At 46.6% G+C, this 27,988-nt stretch overlaps 1 protein-coding gene across 2 annotated transcripts in view; it reads right to left on the bottom strand.

Annotated features, from left to right (window-relative positions):
• Positions 1 to 27,988, bottom strand: part of KATNAL2 (katanin catalytic subunit A1 like 2) — a 597,051-nt gene that overhangs the window by 483,698 nt on the left and 85,365 nt on the right. For both annotated transcript variants that reach the window (XM_069626931.1, XM_069626932.1), the window contains 2 exons: positions 23,387 to 23,553; positions 20,352 to 20,397 (listed from right to left, as the gene is read on the bottom strand). In XM_069626931.1, the coding sequence (XP_069483032.1) occupies positions 20,352 to 20,397; positions 23,387 to 23,553 (213 nt within the window). The remainder of the gene's footprint in view (positions 1 to 20,351; positions 20,398 to 23,386; positions 23,554 to 27,988) is intronic.

Here is a 27,988-nt window from a genome sequence, read left to right as displayed (position 1 = left end):
CTCTTGAGCTGGTTGATGAGCCGGATCAGCAATGGCAATGGAGGGAACGCGTATAGAAACAGGCCCTCCCAGGGGAACGAGAAAGCATCGCCCATGCTCCTCGGCTAGGGAAACCTGCTGGCGAACCTCCGGCACTTGGAGTTCGTCGCCGTCGCGAACAGATCGATCTGGGGTGTGCCCCACCGTCGGAAGAGGCGGTCCTCTAGATCCTGCCGTAGTTCCCACTCGTGGCACGAGCGCAGCTCCCTGCTGAGTGAGTCGGCGATGATGTTTTTTATCCCTGCCAGATGAAACGGCACCAGAAACATCCCTTGGGCGACGGTCCAATGCCACAGATCCTGAGCCTCCCGGGACAGGGCTGGGGACCTGGTTCCGCCCTGTTTCCTGATGTAGAACATGGTGGTGGTGTTGTCGGTGAAGATCCTCACCACCTTGCCCTTGAGGGACGGAAGGAAGGACCTGAGGGCCCAAAACACTGCACGGAGCTCCAGGACGTTGATATAGAGGGACTTCTCTGTTGGGAGCCAAAGGCCACTCGCGTGCGGATTTTCGGTGTGCGCTCCCCACCCTTCCAGGGAGGCATCCGTGGTCACTGTCTCCTGGTGGCCGGGGGTCTGGAAGTCCATGCCCGCCGTCAGATGCGCGCAGGTGCCCCACCACCGGATCGCTCGTTGGAAACTCTCGTCGAGTGTGATCCTCTCCTCGAAGCTGCCAGTCGTCTGGATCCAGCGCGCATCCAGGAACTCCTGCAACGGGCGCATCCGGAGCCTGCACAGGGGGATGAGGTAAATGCAAGACGACATCGTTCCGAGGAGGGACTTGATGGACCTCACTCTGGCCGCGTCCGCAACCAGCATCCGCTGTACCTTGCCCAGAATGGCCCTCGTCCTTTCCTCCGACGGACAGGCCAGGAGCGACACTGTGTCGAGCTTCGCTCCCAGAAACAGTGCGTCTTGCGCGGGCACGAGGTGGGACTTGGCGTAGTTTATGGAGAATCCCAGGTCCATGAGAAGTTGGACGGTCCTTGCCGTGTGCTCCACGGCGAGCTCCTTCGTCTTCGCTCGGATGAGCCAGTCGTCCAGGTAGGGGTAGACGTGGATCCCCTCTCGGCGCAGCTGCGCCGCCACCAGTGCGAGGCACTTGGTGAACACCCTGGGTGCCGACCTTAGTCTGAAGGGAAGGGCTCTGAACTGATAGTGACGCCCTTGGACCACGAACCTGAGAAACTTTCGGTGTCCCTTTAGGATGGGAATATGGAAGTAGGCATCCTCCAAATCCAACGACGACAGGAAATCGCCCTCCTCCAGCTGACCCAGGACGTGTTGGAGGGTGACCATCCGGAACATCTGTGCCTTGATGAATTTGTTCAGTCGTCGTAGGTCCAGTATGGGACGCCATCCTCCCGTCTTCTTCTTCACGAGGAAGTATCTTGAGTAAACTCCGGAGCCCCGAAGCCTCTTTGGGACGAGCTCGATGGCGCCCTTCCTGAGCATCGCCTTTACCTCCAAGAGAGGTTGAGGGACGTGAAGTTCTTTTCTGGCCACAGGGGGGACGCGCGGGCACCTTCTTTGAAACTCGAGCGCGTGACCCTGGGCTAGGGCGTCCAGCACCCAACGGTCGGTGGAGATGGACTCCCACATGCTGACGAAGCTCGCCAGCCAGCCTCCCACCGGGGTGCTTCGATGGGGGCCCGACCCCACGGCCGGTTCAGTCCTGCTTCTACGAGGCTTCCTCCTTGGCGACGACGGCAGGGTCCGCCTGACTTGCCTCGTCCCCTGTAAGCTTCCTGCGACGACGAACGGGCCGCTTGACGGAAGTGGAAAATCCGCCGCCGGAACCTTTGGAGGCACCCTTGCCTCCGCCGCTCCGAAAGGGCGGCCGCCGTTGCTGGAGAACCCCAAGAGCCCGGGCCGTCTCCGTGTCTGCTTTGATGGCTTGAAGGGAATCGTCCACTGTTTTCCCAAACAGGTTGTTTCCATCGAACGGCATGTCCAAGACTCTGGTCTGCACCTCTTGACGGAAGTCAGTAGCCTTGAGCCATCCACGCCGCCTAAGGCACACGCCGTTGCCCAACTGGCAAAATCCAGTGTTGGCGATGTCCGTTGCAATCGTAATGGCGTGGTCCGACGCCACCTCACCTTCCTGCAAGATCTCTAGGGCATCCGCCCTCTTGTCGTCCGGTAGGAAGTCCAGCAGGGGGGCCAGTTCGTACCACAGCTCCCTGCCGTAGCGGGCTACGATAGCCAAGGCGTTGGCCGCCTTAATCGTCGTCGCTGCAGACGAGATTACCCTGCGTCCCATCGTATCCAATTTCTTTCCCTCGCCGTCCGGCGGGGAAGTCGATGTGGAGGCCGCACCCCCCCCCGCTTTCTTCCTGGCCGCCGCAGAGACGACAGAGTCCGGGGTCAGCTGTGCCCGGAGGCACAAGGGGGCCGCGTCCGGGACCCGGTACTTCTTCTCGTACCGATCCCTTCTAGCCGGCGTCGTGGATGGGTTCTTGAGGAGGTCGAGGCCCTCATCCCAAATATCGTCCAGTAGAGGCACGGAGAGGACCGACTTCCTCTTGGCCTCAAGCCGTTGATAAAGGAAACCTTCCTTCTTCTTCTCCTCCGGGCAGAGCTGGAAGAGCTTGGATGCCCTGGCGATCATGGAGTGAAACGATCCAACCTCGTCGGGCGAGGAAGCCCGGGTGGGAGGTGACGACGGCAGATCCTCGTCGTAAACCTTGTTGTCCATACCTGTCGCGGCCGTGTCAGTCCCCGTATCATCCCCACGAGTCGTGGACGGGGAGGAGGGCTGAACAGGGCGCGATGGCTGAAAAGGAGGTGGGGGGTGAATCCTTCTTCTCTTAGGGGGAGGGCTCCCAGAAGGGCCTGGCTCTGGGTCTCCCGTTCGGAGCGGTTCCTCCGCTGGTGGTAACGGCAGTCTCGTCCTTATCTCCGAGCATAAGGACTGTATAGCCAACAAAATGGCCGCCGAGTTGTGGGGAGTCCGACGGGCGGTCAGGGGCCCCGTCGGCACCCTCGACGATATCGTCGTCCCCTACGTCGGGATCCCTCCCGACGGGTTGGTCTTCTTCCACGCCAACGCCGTGGCTTAAGACCTCGATCAGCTCTTCCTCAGAGGTTGAGGCCGAATCCACGACGACCTCCTGCCCCCCCTTTTTCTTCTCCGTTGGAGGTTTCACAGGGGTCCTGTCGATGGGCATAAAAGAGGACTCCCTCCGCGGTGGCAGGGAGACTCTGAGCCCCGAGGTCGCCACCACTGGTGTAGCCTCCACAGGCTGAGCCAGGGCCGCCGCGACTGTCTTGATAGAGGCCTTGGCCGGATGGATTAAGGCTTTCACCACCTTAGGTGCGCTTACCGCCTTCTCCTTGGGGGGGGGGGGAGACACTGCCTCGCTCTCCCTCCGATGGGGCCTTCGAGCTCGACCGGGGCCTCTCCAGGAGCTTCGCCGGGTGCTCGGCCTTCCTCTTACCCGAACCAGAGCGTTGGCTCGTGGTTGATGGTGACGGGGAGGATGCGCCCTGCCTGGCGCCCGTAGAGCCCGACCGTTCGGCGCTCCCGGTGCCAGCGGACTCGCGGTGCTTGGCCTTGTGTTGGACCCCCGTCGCCGGGGCGTCCTCAAAGGTCTTAGAAGACCGCTCGGATTTCTTCCTCTTCTTCTCACCTGACGGGCTCTTCCCTTCCAGCCAGTTGGTGAGACGTTGATGGCGGTCCTTCATGGTCCGCTCCGACATGTTGCCGCAAAACGCACAGTCCTTCTCTACGTGCGTCTTGACCTCATGTAGGCAGTAAAGACAAAAGGAGTGTTCGTCCTCCTTAAAGACATTCTGAAGCTGCCATCCAGGGCAGACCCTGAACAGCTTTCCGGGCGCCGAGCTTCCCTTCTCCTGGGCCATGTCCGAGATGGGCCTGAGAAACTTCTGGAGTCCTCCAAAAGCGTAGCTCGACAAAATCTTCACCCTTGAGGGGCGTAGAGGAATCCGACACGGGTCCCCGTTGATCGGATGAAGAATCGGTGGAGCTTGAGGCTCTTTTTGACCGAAAAAAATTGAAGTTTTGAGAAAAAACGTGAAAAAATAGCACTAACGCTCGAGAGCAATAGCACGAGGATCCCAACACTTGAACGTGCGGTAAAAATCTGAAGATGGCTGCCAGAGGCGGGGCTTAGGTAGAGGGCAGTCATTGGCTGTGGTCAGTATGACGCAGAGATCAGTGATTGGTTACTACTAGGAAAGACAGATCAGAAACGAAACTGAAACTGTTTTTTTTCTTTACCGAGGATTCCCAGCCTGACGACGGGGAATATTCATGAGCATGTGAATCCATGCCAGACCCCATGCTGGAGAAATGAAAATCACTGTCATGCTCCTGCTTGAAATGTTTGGCCATCGGGTATGTCGGGTCAAAATTCTTGATGGCTCTTAGATGCTGCAAAATTCTGAGCTTCAATATACATGTGGTGGACCCTACATACCATTTCAAGCAGGGACATGCAAGGACATACACAACAAATGGGGTATCACAATTAATAAAATGTTTTATCTTAAATTCAAGGCCTGTAATAGGATGTATAAACGATTTTCAGACAGTAGCATGTGGACAGGCCTTACATTTTTGGCACGTAGCAAAACCTTTAGGTAAACCTGGTAGCCAATTGGTCATAGCAGAATTTTTTTCAACAGGGCATAAGTAGCTGAAGACTAGTTTGTCCTTTAATGACGGTGCACGTTTGTAGGTCAATATAGGGCATTTAGGCAGTACTGGACCAAGATCTTTTTCAAGCATAAGAATACGCCAATGTCTCATAATAATCTTCCGGACATCATGCAAAGCATTATTAAATGTGACAATAAGGCGGGGGTCATCATGGTTTTTGTTTTTTCTTATTGGTAGGACCATGCAGTAGTTTTTCCTTTGAAAGTGCACGTGCTTTGAGAAAGGCCATTTCTATAGTCTTTTTTGCCATAACCTTGTTGTAAAAAGTCCACGGCGGCCATACTACAACACCAGTCAAATTCAAGGATGCCTGGACAGTTCCGCCGAAAGCGGATACATTGGCCATATAGTATGCTTTTCTTACAGGATGGCGGATGGCAACTTGTGGCATGTAAAGGAAGGCCTGTGTTAGTGGGTTTTTTATATAGGGATGTATGAATGCCTAGATTGTCAAACCTAACAGTGACATCCAGATACACTATCTCTGTGGAGCTGTGACATTAGTAAATCTCAGATTCACAGTGTTGTTGTTAATACTGTCCACAAAAGACACCCACTCGCTTTCGCTGCCCTTCCAAATGATAAAAACATCATCAATATAACGCCACCAGCCAATAAACTGTGTTTGAAAACTTAATAAAAGTAAATCAGATAGAAAAGTTGCCTCCCACCACCCCATAGTCAGATTTGCATTAGACGGAGCAAAAGTACTGCCCATAGCAGTACCTCTAACTTGATGATAAAAGGAACCCTCAAACAGCAAAACATTGTTAGTTAAACAAAACAATAACATATCCAAAATCATACCACTGTGCCCCAAAAAATACAAAGATCGAGTGTCCAAAAAATATTTGCGAGCTGCCAATCCAGTAGTGTGATCAATAGAGGTGTAAAGAGAGACCACATCAAGGGTTGCCAAAATTAATCCCTCCTCCCAAGGTACATCAGTAATGTGACTTAAAAAATCCTTGGTGTCCCGTAAGTATGAAGGTAAAATAGAAACAAGCGGAAATAAGGTCTCATCAATTAATTGTGCCAAATGTTCAAGGAGAGAACCACATAGAGTAACAATTGGCCTGCCTGGCGGATGAGTAAGGGATTTGTGCATCTTAGCCAGAAAGTAGATGGTAGGAATGATATGACTAGCTGGAACAAGAAATGTGACTACTTCGTCCTCAATAAGACCTTTATCTGCCCATTTGGCACACAGAGAGGTGAGCTCTGAAAGTATTTGACCAAAAGGATTTTTGGATAGCCTGGAATAGCAGCACCGATCCCGAAATTCACGATTGGCTCAGCCACATAACAACCCCTGTCCTGAATAACAATGTTGGAGCCTTTGTCAGCTGGTTTTATAACAATATTAGACAAATTCTGCAGTTCACTCAAGGCCGAACGTTGTGGAGTAGTCAAATTCTGTTTACAATTGAAAGGTTTCTTGCGCAATTTACGAAGATCACTGACGCAGAGATCATGGAATGCCTCAATACAACCCCCCACAGAAAACTGATGATTAAACCTCAACTTATTTTTAAGTTTGGTATGAATATCCCAGTTGGGATCAATGTCGAAGTCAACAGAGTCAAAAGTAGAGGGATCAAATAGTTCATTATTGAGACACGCCAGATCAATCAACGTGGGGACATCAGAAATACAAAGGTCAGTTCGGCCAGTTCGAGGCGTGGATGGTCTAGCCAACGGTGGATTAATAGAGAAAAACGTTTTAAGTCTGACCTTACGTAAGAATTTGTCGAAACCCAGACGTAACTCAACATAATCAAAGCTTGTGGTAAGGCAGAAATTCAAGCCCAGTGAGAGTAGCGATAGTTGAGGCCCCGTGAGTATATGGGAAGACATATTAACAATTTGATGGATCTTCATATTTTCCGTTGTTACTGTTTTGCTCCAGAGTCCAGAGCGCATTGACCTGCTCTGTGGATGTACATCGGAGCCGCTTCCCACAACAGCCTTGAAGGTTTTTTTTTTTTCCCTTTGGCAATTTCTGTTTGCTTCCTCTTCCTCTGCTCTTGCCATGACCTTTGCCTCTCTTTTGGTTTTTTCCATCCTGACATAAAAGTCTCATTTCGTCTAAAAAATTTAATTTAACTGGTAATTCATCATTTCCTGAGACAGAGACATCAGATTCTGAAGAAATAGCCTCAACATCACCCAGTTGGTTCTGCAATGATTGTATTGCCGGAAGTTTTGCGCAATTAGTCAAATCGCCTTGCAAAAGTGAAGATCCGTCCTGATTCATAGTCTGTTTTGTCTCTGATGAACTTTCTGTGTTTGCACTGTTTCATTTCCACTTCATAGGCAAGCAAACCTTCAATTTTCGTCCGTAATTTTTTTCCCTCTTCTGTGCTTGGGAGATTGATTAATTCGGAGTCTAGCTTTTCAAGGTGTAGAAGCACAGCAGCGCGGTCTAGATTGGCATATTTCACCAGGATTGTCAAAAACTGTGCAGAACAATTGCTACTAGCGCCACCCCACTCTTCGAACATACACGGATCCTGGTCCTCGAATGAGGGTGTTGTCATAATTCATAGGCCATTTGTGATGTCATCTTTGATGTCATGGGTGTTGGTTCTTGCAGTGCACAGGGGTAGCGCGAGTTATGGTTGCTTAGCTGACCAATGACTTTCTGGGGTTTTTTCGGTTTTACCTATAACCAGAACGTTCCTTTAACAATGTTTTTTGTCAGTGAATTTTATTGGGTTTTAGCAGGATACCCTTAGTTTGTAAACAAGAACTGTGCAACATAGTGCAACTGCTGGCACCAGGTTAATGTGGACAGCAGTCACGGACTATGCGTCTGTTTGCGGAGATCGTGTGTCATCCAACCTGCTGAGGAAGGCAGGTGCTCTCTTACATAGTGGTACCAATCACCAAAAGCAAAGAACATAGACAAACAGGACAAGTGCAAGAATTGTGAGGGAAAATAGAGTAGGTTTGCAAATTGCGTACTTATGAAGCAAACAAGACAAAGGCAAAGGGAGTGCACCATAACGGAATGCATCAACAACAGAAGAGATTTCTGCCTTCACCAATCTTACCGCTCTGCTACCTTAAAGGGGAACAAAAAACGAACGGCCATAGTAATGACTGGAAAGTGCTAAGACCAGAACGTCACTACAATGTAGTAAGGGCCCTAAACTTGGTCTAATAATTGCACAGGTGCTGCAGTATGCAATAGTACAGAAGCATAACGTGTATTTTTGTAACGCAGCAATGGCAAGCACCTTACAGTGGCAGGATGAAAATTTCCCTCATGACGCAATGACTTTCTATAGTAACCATATTGGTACGCACAGTGCTGTGAACTGTAAATTATGTAATATATATTGCTTCATGTACACCAAACACATTCTCTTTTCGGTAAGAGAACATATTGGAAAGTAAAGCAAGGCAGTAAGCGGCAACCCTTCCACAGCAGCATACGGGCATAGGAAAGGAAATCTGTTCCTAAGGAAATAGACTGCGTGGAAGTCAAAGTGGAGAAATTGGTGAACAATTGTGCCGCTTTAAAGGTTGCGTACAAGGATATATTTTGGACAAAATAAAACAGCACTGGCACACCTGCACTTGTACTCCTTCCCTATATTGGAGCCCGCCATTCCCTTAAAAACTGTTTCATGGAAGACGTTACAGTAATACATCAATCTCTTCCTCCCCTCACAACCAAGTTGTGCAAATCCCCATTTCCCCACAATAAGTATCCACTTCTGCTAGCCCTTCCCTTTCCAAATGGGGTGTATGCATGTGTACAAGTAAACGGTAATAATGAGAATGTTGCCGAGTGTTTGTGTGGTATTCTTTCTTACCTGAAATAGTGTTCTGACTCAGCGGCACACAGTCCTTGTTGCAATGACCAGAAGTAAGAAAAAGGTAGGTGTCCTACAGACACCGCAGCTGTCCGGCCTATCCACAATGACAATGGAGGCATCCGTACGCCACCAGCAGGCTCTGCATGTCCACATGTTGTCCACCACCTATAAATGCGTGCGGGAGCACACATTTGTGCGTAGTGCAAGTACATGCATGTGTACCTGTTCCTCTGTGTCCTGTAACATCGCCACTGTCCAGCATATGTGAAGAAACATTAATTAGGTCAGGGCGCCCACCCAGGCCCTACAGGTAGCTATACACATAAACATCCCACCTGCTCTACCCTATAAATAGCCACCGTCACAGAAAATGGTGGGCGCACGTGTGGCGCACTTTTAGTCAGTAGAGAAAACGTAACAGAAAACGGATAGGACACCCATGCACCTGCGCACTATGCATTTTGCCCAAAACGACAGCTGTCCCAATGGAGAACATTGGCAACGTCACCATGTGACCGCACCCACCCTGCGCGTGGGCCCTTATTTCGGGGACAGGAGCCGGACCCTCAAACACCTGCAAAGTGCAGGGTTGAGTAGTGTACAGAGTGTTTTTCGGAAACTACACGCTTTCAAACACACCACAATGTGCCATTGCACATGTATGTATGTTTTGGAGCAATGTAGATCTGCTTTCTGGGTGGAAGTTGTCCACTGCAACCCTACAAAAGGGCACACCGCACAGGTGCTGTGCAATCTCTTTGCAGCTTTTCAGAACAGAGTAGCAGGCCACATAGGTTTGCCCTGTAAGTAACGGTGCATCAAATTTGCTCTGCTACAGTGCGTCTGGAACCAATAGGAACCATGTCAGTCCGGCTGGGTATGCACAGTAATGGAGAAAATTATGAACAGACCTTGTTGTGACCCACACCCGCAGCTGCGATAGTCCCCATTGCTCCAATGGCAAGGGAAGCTAGCGGCAAAGGGGAGTATACACACGTGCATTTCCCCCCAAGGACGGGGAGGGGCGTGCCCCAATGAAGCAGAAACATTCCTTCTTCCTTTTCCAGTGTCTTCTTTGCATCACAACGTCATTTCATACCATTAAAAAGTTCCACACGCTTCCACCAATGACATTGAAGAGCTCTGCATGTAACAGTATCAGTTCTGTACAACAGTCCTCTGCGTACACACCACTGCCAGAAACTTTGTTATGCAATCCCTGTTGCTCCACAGTCCCATTTCCATGGGCGCCATCCTGAATATCTCCTGATGTGGCTTTTGTGCTGCGTGCGAGCGTGGGGGGGAATAACTTGCAACCAGGGTAGGGGGAGTTCGGTGTAAGGGGTGGCTCTTTCACTTTTTATTATTTGCTTTTTTGTGTTTTCTTGCGAGGACATTGTTACAGTAAACTCTTCAACACATCTTGTAGACGGACAAACAGCATTACCAATGGGTGACAAAGAAATGCCATTTGCTTGAAAAAATTCAGCATTTCCACAACTAATGAGGTCATTGTTGCAGAAGAACATCCCAGCAGTGGACGAAAAAAGTATACATGCTTCTGTTGATCAGACACCTTCCTGCCCCTGGCTCGGAACAACTTCTGGGAGCAATGTCCCATACTCTTCATGGTGTTATGGATGAGAAAAGCACTGTGGCAGTGGGAAAAAGCCTCTTCACTAGTGTAGCAACCTCTTCAGTCAACGGAACAAGCCTAAACAAGACATATAACCCATATGCATTCCACAGTAGTGGATGACGATAACATCGGCTCTAGCAAAAGTGGCCAGGTCTTTGCAAAGTGCATCCATGTCGGCGAAACTGCGCTCGTAGACACCATTCCACAATGCAACCACTCCTTCCAATCTGAAATTGTCAGCAAAGTTTCTTTCGAGGGCATACTTGTGCAGATCTAGTAGAACGGCATCAACTATAGGCAACACAATGCGTTTCGCCATATCAGCCTGCCTCACTACACAGAGTGTAATGTACAGCAGTTTGACAGCCATTTTATGTGAACCACACCCAAAGTACCTCATTTGATAATCCTGAACGTCCCATGTCCATTGGCTAGCAAGGTAAGAAGCTGAGATTGTGGCACGTGCGGTGCCCAAAGTACCGCAGGAGCAGTCCGTCTTCCCTTTCCAAAACCTTTTGTCCAGCACAACCTCATTGGGTACGGGTAAATGGGCACACACGATTCCACCAATGCCATCAAAGACGTTACCCTCTAACACTGTCAGTTCTGCACAACACTTCATAGGTACCATTACAAATTCAGCCTGCTAGTGTGCTGTCACCGGACAGCACGTCCAGTAGAAAGTTCAGTAAAAGATTACAAGATTTCTGCATCCACATTCATCCACTTACACACCCATCACCACAAAAATGAGGTATGGAAACTTTTTCTGCAGTATGTGTATGACTGGGTTATAAGTGCCTCTGTGCACGGTATCTGCCACTGAGGGGCCATAAAGTTCTTTAAAAGCATACAGTTTTTTTCCCCCATCCCCTACCATGAAGTGGCACTTCAGTGATATGTGCTTGCAACATTCTCATTTCATAAAGTGTAATATCGAAACAGCCATATCATACAGTGTAATATCGAAACAGGAACTCTCTGATTTCCTTCCGACAATGCTACAAAATGTTTTCCCCACGAACCCACCTCCTACGTAAATCGTGAAAAAATGCCACCAAGCAGCATTGAATGTATGGTACCAAGCGAAAGCAACTTTCCAAAAGATCACTGTCTGCACAGCTGTACTTCTGGCTACGCTGCCCCCTTCTACTCTCCACCCTCTGGAACGCATCCAGAAGAGGAGTGTGCAATTTGGGATGGCATCTCTCCTGCACTGAAATGGTGCCAATAGCTCCCAGTGGTTACGAGGAATAAAGTGAGAAGACTGCATTATGCGGAAGGCCTTCTGGCCCCTAGCACCTCAATAAATTCAACTGTAACTCCCTATATATTTGCGTACGCAAGCTCTTCCCTCATCCACCTCCAACTCCCTCAGGGTCAGGCGCTTCTGCAAAAAAACAGTTGGTGGTAGTTGTGCTTTTTCGCCTGCAGCCTCCCTCTGCAACAGCCTCCCTGGCTCCTCGACACTTGAGGGGAACCATCTCCGGTTCCGGAAGCACCGCAAAGCCTTTCTCTTAGTGATTGCTGTTTCTGCTCCTCTCCCCGGCTAACTGCCTGACGTAAACTGATTTTGCACTACTTACCTGGAGTCACTTCACCCGCTAGAAAAACCCCTGCACTGGCTTTCTATCAAACCCCGCACTTGAGGACTGGTTTATGTATGCATAACAGTGCATCCACCACCTGTTGTGTGCACTTATCCGTGCACTTGGCACAATTGCCCCTTATTATCAATTGTTCTTCTTCCCATGTACTGTATCTTCCCCTCCCTCCACCCATGCACTTGGGCGATATAAGTCACACCTGGTCTAGCAGGGTCATTGTCTCTGTCTCCCCTCGGTTTCCCCTCCCTTGCCTTGTTGCACTTTGGTAGACGTGTGTCTAGGCGCATTACCAATGCCATAGCAAACAATTGCACATCATATATCATACACACAATGCAAGCACCACAGTAAGATGCTTGCCACTTACCGTGTACACTGAAAAGTTGTTTTTTGGTTTCCACAGTACCCCAGTGCACACTTTTCAAAAAAATATTGCACACACGCAGCACAGCTTGCATGTTACTAACTGCAAATGAATACATGCATTGTCACGACCCACACTCAGAAGACCCCCTGGCCAACCTATGGGCCAGGGAGAGTCTTTATTCCTGCCCCCACTAAACCCAAGAAATTGCAGCATGGGCCTTCTTGGGGCCAGTCCTGGCGCCTTTGGCGCCAGGCTCATGTTTGAATATGGACTTGTGCTTGGGAACTACTTTTCATTAATGCCAGTCATGTGGAGGCATCCTCACAACCTGGCTCCTTGAAACCAAGCTTGCAGTGTAGTGTTTTTGGGTGTCGTACCATGGGGACTATTTTACCTGGACTTCTTTCTTGAAGCTATTTAAACCACACCCGAATAGACTGACACGCTTTGCGTTAGTTTGCATTACTGCAACGTAACGCTCACAGTGTTCAGCTTCAGCCACGAACCTCGTAAGGGCAGCTCCTGCAAAGGAAAGGAGAAGACATTGTGAGAAAAAGGCAGCAGTTTACCTGAATTTCATCGCCAGCGGTCCGCAGCTCTTCCGACCATCATCCTGGAACCAGCGCTCCCTCAGATCGACGGACCTGTAAAAGAGAAGAAACAAGGAATTAGACATTGTACAATTAACGAACTGTGCCTTAAGGCTTACCTCACCGGCCGCTCCTCAATCAGCATCACAACGGAAATTCCATACTCCGGGCGAGTACCGCAACCTGTGGAGAGGAAATGATAACAGGTTAGCAAAGGCAAAGCATCTTAAGCGCAGCGCATATCGCCTACTCACCGCATCAAGGCGATCCAAAAACGTACTTACCGGCGAAACACAGGTTCCGCGCCTTGCCACATACTGGACTTCCGCGTACCTAGGAAGAAAAATACATTGTTTAAAAGGCTTGCAAGAACAGCAATATTCACAGCCATAAGACCTACCTGAAAGACTCAAGACGGGCTGGCATCAGTGAAGCAACTCGATCGCCATTGCCCACCAAGCTGAACATGCCCCTGCCAAAACAGCAGGACGGAGAACCCGCTAACATCTAAAACAAGGGGAGGAGAAGTCCAGAAGGGTCACAGACCTACAGGGAGGCGGGAGGCTGTTTACCACGGTTGCCCAGTCCTGAACATAGCTTACCTGTATTCCAGGCAGAACTCTCCCGCTGGTCGCACCTGGGCATCGCAAGGAGGGACATCTGAACCCCAACTGCTGGGTAGCGCCCCCGTAGAACCAGGTGAGCGTAACATACAGTTCATGCATACACCCAGGATGCCTGCCCCTTACCTTGCACACTTCCACCATACCCTTCTGCACTTCTTTGTGCAAAGAGACCTTCTGGCACAGTGTTTGCGTACACACCAGACCCACCAACCTTATAGAGCAGTGTCTTTTGCTCCATAACTTCTTTTCTACGGTTCCCAAATGCATTCAGAGTGACAACTGCATCGCTGCATTATGTTGTGGTGGCTGTGATGAAGGCCTAGGCTGTTGGGGGCATGGCCTATGGGCAACAGCCTTCGGCCATGCACACAACAGTCTAGGCCTCGGGCACACTCGCAACAACACAACACAGCCATGCAGGCGACCATGTAGGCATTGCCAGAAATCACAAAGACAACATACGCACCAGCACTTCCACCCATCCTCCTCACCATAAAGCAGGGAGGCAAGGACACATGTTGCACTTACCGTAATGCAGAAACATATCGCTGTGTTTGGCACCGCTACCCACATCCAAACACAAAGCATTATAAACATGCCAACCAAACAAGACAATGTTCACATCATTGGTCCTGCTCCCAACACTCTAGTACGTGCATAGAACCAATGGTGCGTAGTGCACTGCAACACTTACTAATCTGCGCAATGCACACTACGCAAGCACATATAAGAACCAGTTGCACCGTGACATTCTACCATATGTTCACTATTCCGTTAGTGCAACCAGTGGACACACTGCACGATACACTATGCAGTTGAACCCTATGCACTGGTACACACACACACACTTTCTCACCACAACACTCAATGGACACACTGCAGGACTGGTCATGGCAGCATCTTCACCCATACACCGAGAACTGTAGGTTGTTCTACCAATCACCACACCCTTGCAACCAACATTGTATGCACTGCAGCCGAACCACACACAAAAAGCAACAATGTGGCATCTACTTTCAACCAGTGGACATACCTTTTCAACCAGTGGACATCCTTTTCTGTGCTAGGGCTGCAGCCATGCATCGCTGAGGCTACGGACTTACCTCACATAGCACACCATAGTACACGCCATGTTTAAATCCTCATGTTTCGTGGAATGCATTCCCCTTCAACAAATATGACTGCCACTACTCATCACAGAAAGACATTGCCGCTGCAGCTGCCATGCCATAACGAAGGCTGCCTGCAATGACCAAACAAAATTGTTGCCTGTTGAGGTATCCGCGCATTGGAGGAGCATGCACGGATACATTGGCACACCGCCATCTTCTTCTAATGAGATATCACATGAAGCACTTCTCACTCCCACACCCTTTCCATCCCTTCTTCCCACCTCTAGATGCCATACACTATGTTTTTCAGACCATTTTGCTGCAGCATTGTCCTCCGATACAACATGCCGCGGTCATGGAACACTTTTGACACACATACCATCACCGCACACCGCATTGCAATCAACATTTTGACTGTGCGGTGAAAAGGGAAATGGGATGCCAGAACTGATCCAGATATGACAAGTTTTACTGTGCACACTGCTACATACAAGAGGCCCACCCATGCACACAATGGCTTAGATCCTTGCCACACACACCACAACACTATCCTCCAATACACCATGGCAGCATTTCCCAAAACCTTTGACGCACAGCACGCTTCCTTCCAGCCAACCACCGGCCGCGTCCAATGTTTGCCTACAGCACGGAGTACCATAGGCCAATGAGACTTCGGTCCGTGGAGGCAACAGGGAAATGGGTCAGTGGAGCAGACCCAGATATCACACATTTTTTGGGACATACATTTCAGTTCTTTGCAACAAAAGTACTGATCTTATTTCCACCAAACACACAAAAGCACGCTTTCTGACCCAAGTCGTATACTTTTTTTGCAGGAAGTTATAAGCCGACAAAAAAGTGGTCATCCTAGGAGATTAGCAACTTAACCATAACTACACGGCCCTTATATATTCATATGTATATACATTTTTAATCTTCTCTCTCTCTCTCTCTCTCTCTCTCTCTCTCTCTCTCTCTCTCTCTCTCTCTCTCTCTCTCTCTCTCTCTCTTATACTCTCTTACTAGGGAATTTGTTTTGTGACCCGATTCTGCCTGGTATATTCTCCTACCAGGACCTTCCTTATATAAATATACTCTTGCAGCTTTAACCAGTGTGGTACATTTGCCTGCCAGGGCTCTTCTCATAGATAGAATCTTGTGACTGAAGTCTGCCTGGTATACTTTGATGCCAGGCCTTTCCTTATATGTGAAATCCTTAAACAAACCTGATAGTATCTTATATTTGTTCTGTCTTGTCTTGTCTTGAATCCTCCGGGTATACTATGCTGCCAGGGCTTCTCTTATAGGTGTACTGGATACACTCACAAACTTGACAGTATCTTATACTTAATCTGGTCTGCTTCTTTAAGAAATGTTCATTTGTTCGTTCTCTCTCATATACTTCATACACATTTATTTGGTTTTGGCAGGTTTGCCAATATGCACCGGTGTCCCCTCTTCCCTTGAGTGGACTCACTAGCTCTTGCTGCCGTATGTTGGCTCTCCCACGGCAACCCTGTGGCAGTCCTTCAGCGTTTCGCTTCTTCTCGGCTTCTCTGCCTCTTGCGGCTCCCCCCTGTCCGTTCCGCGTCTTTCTGGGCTTTGGTTGTGTGGAGGCTGCCTTCCAGTACCTGTGAACGCCCAGAAGCCTTTTGTTTGCTTCAACGTTTTCACAGCGTTCTCCCACTTGCAGTCCACTCCACTCTTCCTTCTCGGTGAGCCGGTTGGCTCCACATACACCACATCTGCCCCGCGGTCCCTGTCAGCACTGAGAGAAGTAGCATTCCCAAGCCAGCGTCTGTCTGTCAGATTGTCTGCTGGTTTAGATCTGCTGGCATGAGACTTGTTCCTGCAACAACTCCCGGCTTTTACTCTACTTTACTTTCACATTTCTACCGAGCAAACCGATAAACCGTAGGCTTAAAGGCACAACATGGAACAGGACATACAGACAAGTAATAAAAAAGGTAAGGGTTCTGGAAGACCCTACACTAGTTTATATGCACTTCCACTGTCTTTAGCAAAACAGGAGGGACTTCACTTGCTTCTTGAAAGAGATTGTTATTTGGCTTTCTCTTAAAACCAGAGGAAGTTTATTTCATTCTAATGGGGCAGCTGTACTGAAGGCTCCCTTGAGGAATTTGTTGGTTTTACATTTGCAAGTTTTTAGCTGAGACACATTGCTGGATCTAAGTTGTCTCTGATTTTTCTTTTCCACAATACAGTCCTTCAGAGAGTCTGGCATCAGGCCCAATGTACATTTGTAAGTGATCAGCAGCAGTCGGAAGGTGACTCTTGCTGTGACAGGTAGCCGGCGAAGACTATGTCTGGACTCCGACACATGATCCCTCCATTTTAGACTTTTGATAACCCTCACTGCACTGTTTTGGATTACCTGCAGATGCTGGATTTCACTTTGAGGGATGACAATTAGTAGGCTGCAGCAGCAATCGATTGTTGAGCCAATGATAGCTCTAGCAATCGTTTCTGCATTTTCTTTTGAGATAAATGGTCGGAGGTGTGCAAGTAGTTTTTGTGCAGTGTTGTTACTAGTGTCTTTACTTTCCTCCGACGTCTAGCTTGTGGTTTGCTATAGTGAAGCTACTGAATGAACAAAGGGCTCAGTTTGGCTAACTTCTGTTCCGAGCCACCCACCATCAGTTCTGTTTTTTCACTATTAAGCGCCAAGTGATTATGGACCAGCCACTTCTGTATAATCTCATATGTGCTGTTGATGCGTGTCTCGTCATAGCTATATGATCCTGTTACCGGGATAACACATTGTGTGTCATCAGCGTAGTTTGTGAATATGATCTTGTTCTGAGCCAGGAGGTTGTAAAAAGGAGCCATGCATAGATTATAGAGGGTGAGAGGGCCAAATGCCCCTTGTGGAACGCCAAAAGTAAGTGTGACTGATTTCGCTTCGACTTCCCTACATGCCACCCTGCATGGTCTCCCACTAAGGAAAGATACCATCCACTGAGTGACCTGATCTGAGAAACCAGCGACGTCCCTCAACCTGGCGGCCAATATTTCGTGGTCCACCAGGTCGAAAGCGGCTGATGGATCCAAAATCATGAATAATGATACATGCCCATTATCCATTCTTTCGAGTAACTTAGACTTCAGGTCAAGGAGGGCTGTTTCCGTCCCATGACGCTCTCTGAACCGTGATTGAAATGTATTGAATATGTGGTGGCTGCTAATATGCTGAGAAATCTGGTTGTATGCCACCATATCTAAGATCTTGAGGAGGAATGGCGTATTCGTGATTGGTCTATACTTGGTTGGGGTTTTAGGACAGAGATTAGGCTTTTTTAGCAATGGTTTAACCCATGCTTGTTTGAAGGAGGTGTTAACAAATTTAGTGCGCGCAGATGACAAAATGTCAGGGCATTCTTTGATGATCATAGAAGAACAAGGGTCACCCTTACAGCTGGTAGGTTTTAGATTTCTGATGATTTTAGCTAGCTCTTATTCCGAAATTGGAGAGAAGTGGAATTGCTGTTGTGAGTCTATAATGTCAGAAGGTTGGATCTGTTCTCAATTTATTTGGTTATCTGAGTCTTTTTTCACTTCTATGTCTTTTTTGATGGTAGCAAGTTTGTTAGATATTGCCTCTTGGTTTGAGGTGCACCACTCTTCATTTTTTATCAATGGTTCTTTATTGGGCTTCCAGTGATCTTCATTACTCGGCTCATCTTCTTAGTCACAGTATTTTCATTTTAGGGCAATGGTAGTCTGTTTCTGATAACTTGTAGGCAAAGTCTGAAAAAGGGTTCTCAGTGATCTTCAAAGGCAAGTCAGTTCTTGAGGACTTGTATGCAGAGTTTGGAAAGGTGTTTTCAGAAGTCTTGAAAGGCAAGTCAGATGTTAAGGACTTGTTTACAGATCCTGTGAAAGTGTGGTGAGTACCTTTCCTAGGTGGGTGAGGGCATGTATGACAATATGCCATTAAGACATGGGGAATGGCGGGTGTATTCTTAAAAGAAAAATGGGAATACCATGTCTCGTCCGATGTCATGACACGCTCACGAGGGCTGCCTCCAACCATGTGATCCCCTCCCTCATATAGCCACCCCCAGGTTCAGGAAGCGGTAATTATTATTTATTATTATTATTTTATTATTATTATTATTGTCACTGCCTGAAAAGAAGTGATGACACCATCAGATTCATCACAACACGCAATAGAGAATTGTGCGTCAAACCTACTGTGATGCACAAGCTGCAATTGCTGGAAAACGACCAATGCTGGAGGTGGTGCACACTAGGTGTGGGATACGTTCCTAGTGTGTCCAAAGATGGAACAACTCTGAGAATATCAGACCTGACCCATATGGAAAGGCTCAATTACTGCATCATGCCACCTGGAATCCTTTCTATTGCTCTATGACTGATGCATATACTGGTATACCTTGCTGAGTGAGGTGGCTCCCATCTAATTGTGCTGTCCCTTATGATCCCCCATCTGTGTTTTTCCTGCACGTTAATGGTAGGGATTGCTGACTTATTGTGGGTAGACATACTGGCTGACAATGATCGCAATTTATGAGTTCACATCCTCTCTCAGTCACTTTAGGTATGTTGCTCATGTAGATGCTACACAGGAAACTGATTCACAAGCTATTCATTGTTGTAATGGAACATGTTAGGAATGTATGGGATGGGAGTTTGTAGATTGATCAAATTGTCAAGGGATGAGTTGTGGACACGGTTGTTAAGGAATATCGGTTAATGTTTACTAATAATAATATTAAATCGCATGGTCAAAAGGAAAGGGCAACAAAGTGAACAATCTATATAAAAGCACTAATAAGGCAGATTTACCACCTATCAAACTCAACTTGGAACACTTCAACTGCCCGATAGCAAGATATAAATCAAATTGAGGGAGACAGCCATCAGATGGTTCTGTTGCTAGAATTTAGCTTCTCTTCTCTTCCATAACACTGAACACTTGAAAAACCTGAAAGACAGCATGAATAAGCAAACCCCATGTTCTAATTAGTTGTGGACCACCAATGCCTGCACAGCATGTGTGTGGAAATTGTGGGGACATGGCACTAACATAGATGTATTGAAGGCAACATCCTCCTTTTTTCTTACTCATTGCATTACATATGTCGATAAAGTGATATGTCAAAGATCAGATTTAGTTCAATGAAAGTCAGGAAAAAAATAGCTAATAAACAGCTCTTCTAGTTTCAAAGTGGCCCAAGTACTAATTCAACCACATCCCTTACTTTACTTCTTTGTTTAGTTTTGGATCGTAGGTGACTTGGTGAAGCCGATATATTGCTTGGTATAGAGCGTGGAGATGAAGGATTACTCTGTCAAGGTAGAAAAGGTCCAATGGTGGCCTTTGGTTGCTTAGTTTTGGATCCGGTGGTCATGTGTTTTGCTAATAGGTGGAGCTTAAGGAGCATCACTAGGCTTAGTACCAGGGTGGCACTTTAGTGATGAATAGGAGGACCCACAAATATTGCTTTAGCTATATGTGGTGTGTCATCCAGACAGTGCACACTGAAAGGCACCACGGAGGGCATGAAGGCACACTGCATTAATCTCTCACTTTGGTGCTCCTTTGGTCCCCGCAGCTTTCTTTCTCCTTACTTCTGGTCTACCGTCCTATACTTTTTCGTCCTTCTGGTCTTGCTACTATTTAGTTTATAGCGTTGGGAGAATCCCTTCATGTTACTATGAAGGCAATACTGATGCAGCTGCATAAATGATTCATAAATAAGGTAATCTATGTAAATGATGGTCTGTAAATGATGGTCACCAATTCATTGACAGAATCGATGTGGGGAATGTGAAACAGCAATATTTAACTATCTGACACTCAGAGCAAACTTTACCTTCTCAATTTTCCTCCACTTCTTGGTCCATTGAGGAGCTTATTTTCTACATGGAGAAATGGAATGTGACATGAAAAAAAGATTAAATGTAGAACATATTCAGGGAAACAAGTGAACTGATACAAAAAAAACTTTTTATTATTTGGACCAGATTTTAAGATTGAGTGAATACATTAATATGAACTTCTCAACAATGCTAACAAAAAAAACAAGAATGCAGTAGGTTTGTTAAGGCTAACAACAGGAAACGACTGAGATTCAATCAAGACATGTGTCCGGTTAATGGCCAAATGCAAATTTCAAGGAGATGCCAAAATGTAATTATACAGATGTCTTCCATGGAGTACTTTTCCTTTCCTTCCTTATCACCAAATTGGTATGACAAATGATTGTTTGGGATGGCCCAGAGCTATGCTATTGCTTCCGGGTCATTCAAAACCTTCCAACTATCGCTCTTCAGTTTTACATAAACAGACCAATACATTAAATAGATTTCTCTGGGTTGGTAAGGGGCCCAGTAACTCAAGAAACCATTAACATTTTCCAAAAATAAGGATTCTTGGTCACAGTAAATCAGTGCAATACAAACATGGCCTCAAACAATCTTTAAAATCCTAACAGACCTGCAGGTCGAGTAACTTAGTATACATACTCAACCTAAGAGAAAGGAACTCGGCCCATGAACTTGATGTATAATAATTGTTGTATTAAAACAACATTGTGATATGAGGATATATGTTATTTATAATCGCGGACCAGGGATCGAACCTGTGGTGATCCATGTCGTCTTGCTTCCAAGGCGAGCATGTTGCCCCTGAGCTATCCTCCCGAGACATTGTGACACATGAAGAAACATTACCAATAATGCTAATGCACCTTTTCAATAGTCTCCTCTCCTATACACTTTGGAAGAGGACTTCCTATAGACCACAGAGAATACAAGACACTCCAAATGTGAAGAACTATCGGGCAAGGCTTGTATGAGGGTCATAATAAATTTGGCAACAGGATTGGAATTTTCAATAGCTTGTTTGTTCGAGCCAGGATTAGAATAAGTCTCAACCTAGTTAAGACAAATGTTCCCATACACAATGAACTATCCGCGGCAGCCCTAGATAGGGCTAGTGTATGAGTTAGTGTTTGGACTAGTAAATAAAAGGAGCACTAAATAGTGCAAGACATAACCAGAAATAATATAGATGGCGCAAACTGATGCACTATTATATTAATATGCATGTGTTTCTTTAAAGAGTCAATCATTCATCCCCACATTCTATTCACTCACAAATGATCTGTGTTTTATTACACAACAGTGGTGGCAGAGGTGTGCGGAAAGAGCTACATGCCGCTGCCTACGGTTGAATAAATGTACACTCATGAAAATGGATGAGCAGTGCCATTTATGACTATAAAAGAGCTAGGCTGTCTACAACAAACTATACTCGAAAGACAACAAATCACATTCATATTTTGAGGCTCAGCATTGGGTTACAACTCTGCCCTCTACTCGGGGGAGGGGCTTGGTTCATTGGGGCTGCAACATCCATGGCTATCACAGGCAAGGGGCTCAAACATGGCAGCACCATACTCCTCTAGCCCTAACTTCTGATCTGTCCTGTCAAGAATGTACCAAAAAAGCCCATATATCTAAAATCTGCATCAACGATGCATTACCCTTAAAACTTTATCAGATTTTGTATATTGCCTGTGGTGCTGTACATCCAAAGGTTGCTCAACTATCATCTGCTGTGGGTCCTCAATTAACCTTTAGTGGACGGTCGTGTGCTTCCTGTTGAAGCTGATGAGCTTGGAGCATAGGGAGCAGAGATTGTCACTCTGCCTTACTCATGGTCTGCTGGGTGACACCTAGACTGCTACCGGCCACAGTGTCCAGCAAGCCTACAACGTCTATGGACACATCCAGCCTCACCTCCCTGTCCCCATCCTGAACTCTGACCTCTTCCAGCTCCATGCCTCACCATCAAAAGGCCATTAAACAACTGTATTACAAACAATATGCTCATTTTTCAAACTCCTTGTAATACATCTCTTCCTCCATGCCGCAGCTTGGGCTACCAAGCCTTCCACACCCTTGGATTCATTGTATGTATTGAAAATATGCATACATCAATAAAGAATCATTTTCTGACTAATTTCCAATGCTATATCAAGATATATTTGCAAAATCTAATTAATCCACTGCAGGTCTGAAACGTGTAGCTAAATTGCAGTTTGGACATTGGGAGTTTGATGTCGAGTATTTTGAGAAACTGACTGGTGTAATGCAAGATTAGTATTGTACCATACCACTTCTAGGCCACAGATACCTTTTATGTACTAACTACTTCCAGCTCTAAGTGAGCGGGTGCCTGTGATTTCTTTTTAGAGAAAGCCAAAGGAGGCCGGCCCCCAGGCAGGCATACTCCTTGGTTCTCAGTACACATCCGCCTCTGAGCTTCTCTAGAGCCCACCTTCACCAACAGACTTGAATGGCAGACTGCCACAGATTTAATTCCATGTATCTGGGATTAACCTGGCACACTGGTACCATCTGGAGGGAAGCCATGGACAGTCAAATGAGTGCATACAAACATTTGCCAGTGATCGAGTTGATTTTGCAAGGCCTGAAATAAAACTCAATATATTCTACAGGATTCTCTGTCTTTCTGGTAGTTATCATTGCTGGTGGATTTTAATGTTCTTTGAAAGAAGTAATCTGGTGAATCATCAAAACAGATGGTCATGTCATATGGATACCTTCTTACACACTCTTATGGCAATATAGTGATCTTCAACAAAAAAAGGAAATTGTATAACTGCATGGCCAGTCTTTACTACCAAAAGAAAATCCCAGCATGGAAATGTAATCCTGCAGGTTTCTTAATTCAATCTGTCTCATGAATATTGGCTATGCTACCCTTTTCCAGTGCCAATTCCACACTATAGCAATACCCCACTGAAATATGGAATTAACAATTTCCTTGGTAAAAATGACAACTTAATCAAATCATAGACATGTGAAAAAGTTTACATACCGTTATCCACTGCCTTTTTGGTAACCTTGGGGTATTTCTGGAATTTGATATAATAATAGCTTTCATACTCCATCAATATAGTCTCAAGATCAATATTGTCACAAACTTCAAAGCGCCGTAAACCCAATTTGGTTTCCTGCTCCAGGGCATTTGCAGTGTTGGAATACCTGGAGGAAACAATGAGAGGAAAGTCAAATAAAAACAGGTCACGGCTTTAGCCAAGGAAACCTTTGCTATGACTAGTCATGAGATAGTAAGGACTGGATGTATCAAGTAAACCTGTATTAAGAACTTCCGAAGGGCTAACAATGACACTGTGGATCAGGAACGGTAGCATACCAGAGTTTTTGGCCCACAGTTCGAGAAGACATCAGGGGGAAGCACCCTAACGGGAAGCTGCCAAAGTTGAAGTACCACATTGTGGTGTATGTGCGCTTAATAAATAGTATTAAACAGAAAAAAGATGTACCACTGAGTGCAAATACAGAGAGGCATTCTGGAAGACACACTTTCACCCGAGATCATGGCCACCAGGCCATATGAAGGCTTGAATGCGTGAAAGAGGAGTACAGGTGCAACTGATTACCAATGTAAAGCTTTTCAATGGGCAGAAAGAGTGAAGGAAAGGGTGGCTGGGCTCAGGCCAGGCCTTATTATGAAGACATCACCTGGCACCACTGCAGTTCTTACTAGACAAACAAATCTGGCCATCGGGTCCAAATGGGTGTAAGGGTGCTGAGAAAGAACTCTGACACAAAGGCGGTATATTGAGGGCTAAAGATTTATTAAATAGTAAAGCAAGAGAAAACCTATCCTTTCCTATTCCTAAGAGGGCTTTCCCTGCCTCAACTAAAGATCTATGGTGTCTGTTGGGATGATTGTTAAAGTATGTTAAGGTAAAAGTGTCCACCGTCCTGTGTCAGGGAAACCTTACTCCTGTGCCGTAGACTATAAAACTAAATAATAAAGAAGTATTGGTTTGATCCTAGGAGAATGCCTCCCTTCACCTGGGTTAGGGTAAAAGTTCCACACAATGTTTCCTTGGTGGGCCAGGAGAATTCCTCCCTTCTCCTGGCGTTCAGTCAGAAAATAACTTGAGGGAATGACTCCCTTCCCTGGGTCACAAGGTTCCAAGCAATGTAAAGTTCCACACTAGGTTTACTTGATGGGCCAAGAGAAGGCCTCCCTTCTCCTGGCGTTCAGTCAGAAAATAGCATGGGGAAGTGACAAGAACTCACACAAGGAAGATGCCATGCATCACTCTCTTGGTTTGGGTCCCCGACCCTCGGTTCTCTTCTTCGGTTTGGCCCACTTGGTTAACTTACCTGACAAGTACTGCCACAAGGAAGATTATTCGCATCCCCCTCTTGTTTTGAGTCCCCGACCCTGGTTTCTCTCCCCTTCTCTTTACTTCCCCTTGACTGCCTCACTTGCCAAGTACTGGCACGAGGGGGTATAGTCCTGCTCATTTTGTCTCCTGTACCTTCCAGCCACTATCGGTCCCTACGGCTCTCCCGTTACCTTGCCTGTTCCTGGGATACGCGGACGGTTCTTTCTGGGGTTCATCTTCTACTCTGTATGCTGCACGGGCATCTCCATATCTTGGTATCTGCACCTCATGGATCTCCTACACGGCCCCTGGAGCGATGGTATGGACGCTGCTTCTTGCGTTCTCATCACCGCCTGCCAGCCTCCTTTTACCGACTGGACCACATGGGGCAAAGGAGTCCCGTTCTCCTATCGACTCCGGGAGTGGACTGCACTTGGCTCCATCCTGGCCTTCTTTGCGTCTTCTTCGTGCTTCACAGGCTTCACGGTCTCTCATCCTGGTTGGCTGCGTCTCCCCGATAGGTAGTGCCTCTTTGGCCTTTATGGCGTAGGAGGAACCACACCTCCACGGAAGTCTATACTGCTGCAGTTCCTCCTAGGTATTGCTCTCATTGTTCCTGTGTTCCACCTCGTCACAGCACATGGATTACTTATGTTCCTGGTGTTATTCATCGTCCCAGTACTTTCCAGGACCTAGAAGTAGTCTTGCTTATAACAGTACATATGCCTACTGTCTACAAAGAGGTTAGCAGAAGAAGGAGAGGCTAGAGTGTGCGGTGGGCCCGATATGCTCATAAGAGCTATACTCTGGATGGACATCCTTCTCCCTAGAAGGGGAGTCCCTCCACATGAGAACCTCCACACATTATACCACCCCCAGGGGGACTATTGTGTAGCAGCATCCCCCCATGGCCTTATGGGAAAGGGCTCCTGCTCGGAGAGAAGTGGCACCATCCAGTGGTTCTCAGATGGGGCGTAACGGAGGCTGGCCTTATTGTCAAAACAGGGAAAAATAGAATTTTGTACGGCTGGAAAAAATGGGCATAATTTAATTTGGCACTGCTGTGCTTGCTGAACATATCGGTATCTAGCTGTACTGTTGTACTGAGGCATAATTGAGCATGGCAACACATTGTTAGGTAGACACAATTGAATCTGCTGTCCAAATCAGTAGTAATGGAATCTGGCTCTACTATGCTAACTGGGAATAAGGGAACGTAGCCAGGTGGTGCTAATTCGGCATGATCTACTCTCCCACTGTGGTCCACATTATTTTTTTATTTATATATTTGCAATGCGCCGGCAGCCCGCAGGCATTGGGGCGCAACATAGACACAGGAGACAAGAAAAACTCAAAACACGACAGGAAAGACCCTAAGGAAATTACTCAGGCTGAGGTCAATCAGTTAAATAGAAGGGTTTTTAAGGCCTTCCTAAAGGATATCAAGTAAGGGTTGAGTCTAACAACGTGAGGCAAGTCATTCCACAGGCTTGCGGCTCTAACTGGGAAGGACCTACCAAGAGCCCTGGTTAATTTTTCACTGTTGGGCTTTAGATAAGTCCCAACCCTGAAGAGCAGAGGGATCTAGCGGGTAGGTAAGGCTGAGCTAGGGATTTAAGATATACAGGGGAAGAGCCAAAGAGGCATCGATGAACCATTTAACCAACTTTAAAAGCCATCCGCTCCTTGATCGGTAACCAATGCAAACACCGCCTGTGATCTGAGATGTGAGATCTTCTGAGAGTATTTGTCACAATTCTGACCGGGTCATTCTGAATTACCTGACATTTTGATATGTTGGAGGAGGATGCTCCGATAAGGAGAGAATTACAGTAGTCAAGTCTCATCAAAATGGTCACTCTTGCAATTGTAGCACAGTTGCGCTTGGATATATAGGCGCTGATTTCCTTTAAGAGGCGAAGGTGATAATTGCATATGTGTTTCACATAAGATGTGTGAGCATCTGCATGGAGGGACGCTTCCAATTGGACCCCCAGAGTTTTGACTTTTTGTTGGATCTTGATGTTGTCTTTTAGAGAAAACTGCTGTAATCTGTGGACAGTTTAACCCTCACCTTTTGGAGCTGAAGCATAGTCCCCTGTGAGTTCCAGGACAATATGAATTTGGATTCTCGGTTGGACAGAAAGGATTGAAGCTATTTTGAGAACTCTATGGAACAGAGGCCTGTGTCTTTTAGGCGGTGAATGAGATGGTCATGATCAATAAGATTGAAAGCTGCGGAGAGGTCTAATAGGATCAGCAACCCGGCCTTCCTCCGTCCATAATCCCCAGCATTTGAGTCTGTAAATCGATCAGAGCAGTCTCAGTACTTAAGGCAGGCGTAAGCTTGAATGTCGATAGTGTAGGGTTCCATTATATTCCACTTAAGATTGAAGCTCAGTGGTAGCAAATTTGTCCAGGATTTTTAGGAAAAATAGGCAATTTGTGATAGGCCTCAGGTTACTGGGTTCTAAAGCGCTAATGTTGGTTTTTTTTCAGGATTGGAGTGATAGTGACTATTTTAACGACCTCGAGTACATGATTATCCCTAAAAGAGGCATTGACTAAGTAGGTTAAGAAAGGAGAAAATAGTTTCTTATGGTCCAGGATTAGCTTTGGAGGAAACATGCTGTTAGGGCAGGGGGTGGGGCGCATAGAAGACAACATATTGGAAATTAAGATGGAGATTTGCTAGAACAAGAATTGTTGCAAATTCGGAACCTTAGATTAGGGCTAAGCCTGTTTGTTTCTGGTGGTATTGGGTGTTTGTGCTTCGATTATTTTAAGTTGGAATGGATTTATCCTAAGTACAATGAGATCTTGTATTGCTTTCCTACCTATGCCTAATTGAATCAGACACTTAGGCAAAATGGGCATAATAGCCTCTGGAGATGCTGTGCTAATAGTATCAAGATCATATCCTGTTTTTTAGAAGTCTGCATTACAAAAGGGCGTCCTTTGTGAAAAAGCTCATCTGGCCATGTTATTTCTAGTGCAAAAGACGACAGAAATAACATTTAAGGTATTGGAATAAATTAAGCAACAAAATCCAACCTTTTTGAAAAGGTGTAACAGCACCTAAAAATAATTCAACCGTTTCAAGGAAAGACTGGACACATGGTACATGGTAAAGGATATAAATATACGAAAAAAATGTTTATGTTAATTGTAGGAACTACACCGTTCCTATATGCAACAATTATTTAGAAATGTTAGTATTGAAAAGTGGTTAGGTTCGAAAAGCAGGCAATATAGTGCCGTAGAGGGGAGAA

This window comes from Ambystoma mexicanum, chromosome 6p (genome assembly GCF_040938575.1).
Source record: "Ambystoma mexicanum isolate Mex_15411 chromosome 6p, UKY_AmexF1_1, whole genome shotgun sequence".
Classification (NCBI taxonomy): Eukaryota; Metazoa; Chordata; class Amphibia; order Caudata; family Ambystomatidae; genus Ambystoma; species Ambystoma mexicanum.
Note: the sequence above shows the minus strand (reverse complement) of the source record. Positions and strands in the feature narration are given on the sequence as shown.